The 7,030-nt window shown below is 32.2% G+C and overlaps 1 protein-coding gene across 2 annotated transcripts; it reads left to right on the top strand.

Moving 5' to 3' along the window:
* Positions 1-1,988: 1,988 nt before the first annotated feature.
* LOC129321260 (protein LURP-one-related 4-like) lies at positions 1,989-6,164 on the top strand. 2 transcript variants are annotated; one of them, XM_054966975.1, is made up of 5 exons: positions 1,989-2,053; positions 5,049-5,338; positions 5,424-5,642; positions 5,753-5,892; positions 6,043-6,115. In XM_054966975.1, the coding sequence occupies exons 2-4, from the start codon at positions 5,096-5,098 to the stop codon at positions 5,885-5,887; spliced, it is 597 nt and encodes a 198-aa protein (XP_054822950.1). In that variant the 5' UTR covers positions 1,989-2,053; positions 5,049-5,095; the 3' UTR covers positions 5,888-5,892; positions 6,043-6,115. The 2 variants fall into 2 exon arrangements, with proteins under 2 accessions (XP_054822950.1, XP_054822949.1); XM_054966974.1 differs by having other exon boundaries at positions 5,753-6,164.
* Positions 6,165-7,030: the final 866 nt, after the last annotated feature.

Here is a 7,030-nt window from a genome sequence, read left to right as displayed (position 1 = left end):
GAGTTAATGATATTAGTTCACTTGGTAAAAAGCTTTCAAGACAAATTTTTCATTTAACCTTATATATAAAAAACGACAATTTTTCCAATAAAAATATTACATCGCCATAACACTGACAGGTAAAATTGCCACTTGCATCTGTGAGATGGGGTTTTCTTGGTTCGTCCCAATCAAGGACTTTTTTTTTTTAAAATAAAAGCGACACGAAACAAAATTGTGTGGAAGTACACTAACTCATGTTGGAGAGAAGAATCTCCCTACAGCTCAGGGGAGATAATTAAAGATAGTAACATCAAAATCACACGTTATTTGCAAGATTACACTGCTAAAAGATTGAATTTATTAACGAAAATTTTGTAACGGATCGGATTAAAATAAGTTACAAAACAGTGCATCGGAAGTATAACCTATTGACTATTTTTCACTTATTGACTTTTAAATTTGAAGATAATCAGAGTTATTAATAAAAGAAAGCCTCAACAACCCACACAATGTCCAATGTGAAAATGAAGTTGGTGGTTTCGTGGAAATTTTACTCTTGATTAGCCAATCATAGTTGACATATTTACAAGCCATGTGAAACACCACTACATTCATTTCTCTGATCAACCAATCAAAATATACTAAAGAAAGGATAAAAGGATCCACAACACTCACGTGATTAAGACATCTGATTTAAAGAAAAAAAAATCAAAGGTGAAATTTCGTTCGGATATCAAAATTGCAAAACTGATAAAAAGTATTTCCGGATAATCCAAGTTAGGCCTTGGGCCTGAAAAGTGATCTTTTGTTTTCATGGATAATGGGCCGGGATTCGTAAGGCCCAACCACCCATTCTCGTTCGAGGTTGGCGAAGTGACGTGGCTTGAAATCTGACGTGAAGTGACCTCACTTTCTGTTTGCTTTAGAAAATAAATAATATTTTTTTGGATCGAGTGGGTACCTAATTTCTTTATCGGCCATTAGCATCATGTTCTCATAATTTCAACGAAGAAGCTTACTTTTACGGTCTCGTTCTGTCTGATCCGGCCAAGAACATTTAAAACAAATCTCACAATATACAAATACCACCAGTAATATTATATATATATATATATATAATGAGTGTCTGTGCTTTAATTAGTCCTTGGTTTTTCTAGAAACCGTCAAAAACATTATACAGTACACATACCACGTATACCTGTATTGAATTTACCCATAATTGACGCAAGAAATTCTTGCACAGATTTGGTATACCACATCATCTATGTCCTGTCTAATAAACACATTTCACATTAGATGGATGTAAATATAAATTAATTATACTATAAAAAATTAAATAGGCACTTTATTATAAAAAACATTTTATATTGGTATTGGTATATAAAATTTTATTTAATTGTATTGGTATAATTTTATTAAACAAAGCATAGATGATGAAGTCTGCCATATCATATAAGAATTTCTCTAAATCCTGCATGCGAAGACAAACTAAAAAGGCTGTTAAAACGTGCAAAATAAGGAGTCTTCATGAGCGATATGTAATCATGATCATGATGAAGCACACCGTCCCAACGGGGCTGAGACTTACTAATTAATTAATTAATTTTATTTATATATAGAGGATGACATATATATACACATATTATTCGATTTTAGAAATAAATAGACAGCACGTTTATGTTGTTGGTAATTCATAGATGATGATTTTAGGAGTGTTTGGATTTGTTTTGGTAGCTGATCCTTATCGAGTGACTTGTCATTCATTGTCCTGGTTAGGGTTCCTGACATAGACGATCCATTCCTATGGGCCCTTGGCCTAACGAATGAGAGGGATTCAACTCTCTTTCTCACCAATCCTTTTTATATTATTTAATTAATTTATATGCATGCACGCGTCATGGGCATTGTTTCATTCATTTGTTGTTTCATATCCAACGATGATTCTGATCTCTATATATATATATGATTCAGCAACCCATTATATTTTCAGGAATGTTATTGGGAACTGTTAATCTCCTCTTTTATCTGTTAATCTCTTTGGTGATCTCGGAGGTGTGCACGACCTGGCTAGGTACGTATGAGTGAAGATTCATTTCATTATAAACGTGTCAACAACACACACACACACATGCCACCCTGTAATACACACACACACACACACACACACACACACACACATATACATACTTGGGTTCAAAAAATCCCAAAATATAGATGGAGGATCACAATAGATTCATTTTTTTTAATTTATTGATATTCAGCACAGAACATGCTTAAAATGCATTGTTCAATATAATTGTCGATACTTGCACTCTCTGAGTCTATTACATCGACAGAATATTTATTAGGTGCATAACGCTGGCCGGTGCGTGCGCTTGTATAATTGTTTCTTTTCTTCTTTTTCGCTATGCACGTGCATAGAATATTTAGACATGTGCATGTTGTGATTCTCGTGGATATTTATGTTGGATGCTTGTGCGATATATATCTTGTTAACGCATGCCTACATTAATTGAGACGATTTTAATTAAGAAACGGTAAATTCAGATCAATATATGCATAAATTTTAGGGATATAGAACGTACATTGGAAATAGAAAAATCTGCTATTCTCATGTGGATGTGATTTGTGATGCCGATGTAAGATCGAACGTTTCAAATTAATATAAGGTTTTAAAATAAGAAGTCACAGGTTCAAGAAAGAAATTTTAGCCATGCCATCACATTGTCTTGAATAAGATAACTTTACTGTCTGTCTCTTTAGGAAGTAAATAATTAGTTAATATTTCCCGTATATAGGTCCTTTATATACGAGGTAAATAAGTTTCGTATTTAATTTAGAACCTTTTTTATATTGATTCATGTCGTTTAGGCTAATATTAGGTCGTTGTGTTTGTTAGAAAAGCAAATTATAGTGATCATTGTTTGTTTATGATATATATATATATATATATATATAAACAATGAAGATCTTGAGGAGTAAACGTTGTTTTTAACAATATTACACGTGTGTGTGTGTGTGGAGTATGCGCGTCACCAGCATTGTGTTTCGCGGCTGTCCCACTGACGCGGCCCACGAACAGGAGCATTGATAATTAAACGGTCTTATGAATGCTGATGATTTGAGGAAGACCAAAGATGAGAAGCAGAAAGTGATGCAATGTCTCTGGAGACAAGCACGCTCAATAGTACAATACTAGTCCAATGCCATAAACGTGTTTAATTTAATGGGACATGGCCACTTCGTGCACTTCTTTGCCATATCTCCTAGTAGTTCTATGAATCCGGTTTCCGACATGCTCACCACAAAAGAGGATCTCGGACATTCAAACTTTTAATTTGGATGGTCCAAATTTTTTTAATTTTAATTTTAATTTTATAAAAGAATTTATAATTTTTTTAATAAATATATTCATCAATCTAAACAATACTTATTCAATCCAAGATTTTGAATTGTTCAATTTAATATTATAATTTTCATACACTGAATATTTGGATGTACTCTAGACAAGACAGATTCAATATTAAATTTTTTAATAATTTTTTATTTTAATAAATATAAAATAAAAATTTTAAATCTAGACCTTGCAAATAAAAATTTGATATTGAATTTGAACTATTCAGAGTATATTTAAATAGTTAATTTATAAAAATTATAATATTAAATTAAACCATCCAAATTCAATCAATCCTATCTAGATTGATAATAAATATATTTATCAAAAAAATTTATAAATTTTATTTTTATAAAAGTAAAATTATAATTATAATTAAAATTAAAAATTTGAATGGTCTAAATTTTTTTGGTGATGAACACATTGGTGCTTAGTAGCTTGCCAAGCACTAAAACCGGTTTCATAGTTCTAAACAATACTCCTTCTGACATTATATAATTAGTTACATTTTAGAATTACGTAATTTATTATGATATTTTTTATAAGTCATTTGTATAAAAATGTGGATAATTAATTACTTTTTCTAATCTTACCCTTTCACGCCTTTTAATGAATAGAGACTAGAGAGTAAGATATTTACATACAAGAGAAAAAATATTTTTAAAGATAGTGCATATAATAAAAGTTAATTGAAAAATTTCCTGTTTTTAGATGAAACTAATAATTTAATTATCTCAAATTGGTTTTGGTAAGATAGTTACAAATGATTTGTAAATAAGATATGAGAGAATACCTCATGATATGTATTCCTTTGATCCTATATATTTAAGTATTCATGGGGCAGATAAAAAATATTTATTTTGATCCCCTTTATAAAATAATTCAAATGATTATTGTGCTCATTTTTATATACCCTTTTTTCTTTATTAATTCTTGAAAAGCTATTAAGTGTTAAGGTATTCTATTTTTAAAGTATTTATATTTAATAGAAGTACTCCCTCCATTTCTATTTATAAGAGAAATTATCGTTTTTAATTTTTTTTATATAAGCAAAATTATATTTTTAATAGGTATTTATTGTAAAATTTTTAAATTACCTCTTATAATTTTATCATTCATAATCATAAAAAATAATTAATGAAATCTTGATTGACATAATTAATAAATGGTATTGTAGTCCAATTTTTTTATTTTTAGACACAATTACTATAATTAATTAATTTTGTTAAATTATGTGATTAGTTTTTTTTCTCCGACAAATGAAAATAGAAGAAGTAAAGTTTAAAACTTATTAAATTTAAACAAATTAATGCCCTTTAAAATTTTTCTTGATTGGGTGAGAACAGTGGGATTGAGTAAACCAGTACATGTGTGTTTTGACTGACATTGAACCCGACACCATCATCAGGGTGGACCGCACTTCACCGAATGAGGTGGAGCAGATCAGAGCAAGTTTCCTAGGATAAGTGATAGCTGATACGACACCCAAACTGAACTAGGATTTGAATTAATTAATCATAATTAAGGCAGCAAAGTATTCAACGACTAGTTTAAATAATATTGAATATTCTAAAATGGTGTTCCAAGACATGCAACGCCAAATTAAAGTGGCAGACATATTACTATAAATAAGCTAATCCACTCTTGTCTTCCATCTGATCTATCTCTGCAGAAAACAAATAAGTGGGCAAGGAGTGAGAAGAGAAGCGAGCAATTAACATGGGGAAGATTCACCCGAATGATCATCGGCTTGACGAGGAACCCAATTCGAGTGGCGAGATGAGCAACAAAAGAGAAACATACACAGTATGGATGAAATCGCTGGTGTTCCACTCCAATGGCTGCACCGTCTACAACTCCGACGGCGACATCGTGTATCGGGTCGATAACTATGACACCAAGGGTACCAGAGAAGTCGACCTCATGGATCTCCAGGGCACAGTACTGTGCACCATCCACAAGGTAACTAAATAACTATACTTGTATATTGATCTTCATTATTGCTTTAAACATGCATGATCTCAAGCAGTGGTGAAGGGTGTTGCAGAGAAAACTAGGGTTTGGGTGCTGGGAAGGGTTCAGAAGCAACAGCAGATCAATGAAGGAGGAGAGGTGGTTCCAAGTGAAAAGATATCACAAGATGATGATAAAGGGAAAAGGAGAGTGTGAAATGAGAGTAGGGAAGCAGAAGTACTGGATCGTAGGAATGGGGGGTAAATCTGCAGAGTTTAGGATAATGAACATGGAAGGGCAAATTGTTGCAGAGGTAAGTGTTTGGTTGGTTCTCTTTCCTTCCAATTTCAGAGGATATATAGTGTTTAATTAAGATCAGTGTTGAATATAAGTTGAAATTAATAAGTAATGTGGGATTAACAGGTGAAGCAGAAGGAATCGTGGTCAGGTGTAGTGCTGGGTGATGATGTGGTGACGATGCAAGTGGAGGCCAATACGGATCATTCACTCATTATGGCATTCGTGATGGTGTACGGATTAATCCGCCGCAGAATGTAGACAACGTAATTAATCTCATTCCTTTTGGTTGCATATCAGATCCATCATCATTTTTTAATTCTAATTCTCTGCCAGTTTTGTATAGATTATTGAGGGAAGAAGAAGACTCGCTCTAGTATACTAAATTCTCTCTTTGATGCTTTAAATTTTTCCAGGCGAGGCGCAGCAGCGCAATACATACACATATATGCACACACATATATATATAGGCATATACTATTGGTGAACCAAACACACGAACGTACACTTGATTGTTAGTGGCGTTTAATTCAAAATCTTTATAGGGAATTAATGAAGACTTTAATTTGATATTTCTGCATTTGTTATATGGTGATAGGCATACATTTTTGACTGGTTCCTGTAACAAGTCAATTAGTCAAAACTAATTAAGCATGTCAAAAAAGCCATCTTTCTTCATCTAGTAGAATCTGTTTGGTTTGAGATTAAAAATCAATTATGAAATTTGTTAAAAAATATGATGATGATGATGATGATGATGATGATGGTTTGGAATATAAAAGTTTCATTACCCGCTAAGTGCAACTATTTAAGGCGCTTTAGATAATATTAGAAGACGATTTGTCTTCACTCTACAGTAGGGACAAGCTACTTAAAGAAAAGCGTGAGATTCACATGATGAGTAGTATAGTTGTTATTTCTTCATATTGGCATAAAAAGCATTAACAAGATTAATTTGTTCACTTTTCTTCAAGGTCTTTGTTAGAAAATGATTCAACAATTATTTATCAGCAGCCGCACCTAAAACTCTCCTTGAATTTCTCCCCACTTTTTTGGAAATTAATTAGTTGAGTTATTATCAGAATTGTCATTCCACATATTGCCACTCCCTTGATAGTCAAAGCTCAAAATGTTATACCAGTCCCCTACCTGCAAAAATTATTTTTCCAATTTTATTTTGAATCAATATTATCACAGCGCCAGAAACAAAGGAATGTTAACAACAAAGGACTGTGGACTATTAACATGTAGTCTTTTTTGGGGTTTTAGTTTGGAGATATGGAGGATTTTTATTCCCCTTCCTTTTTCCGTCCCTTTAGTAGACCGGATCCATCTTAGGTGCTCATGACCTACGCTTACCAAGGTGATGCAATTTATACCATTTAACTTTTTAACTTAATAGAT

This window comes from Prosopis cineraria, unplaced genomic scaffold (assembly GCF_029017545.1).
Source record: "Prosopis cineraria cultivar Desert tree isolate PC_DT_omini unplaced genomic scaffold, ASM2901754v1 PC10, whole genome shotgun sequence".
Classification (NCBI taxonomy): Eukaryota; Viridiplantae; Streptophyta; class Magnoliopsida; order Fabales; family Fabaceae; genus Prosopis; species Prosopis cineraria.
This window is presented reverse-complemented; position numbering and strand designations above follow the sequence as displayed.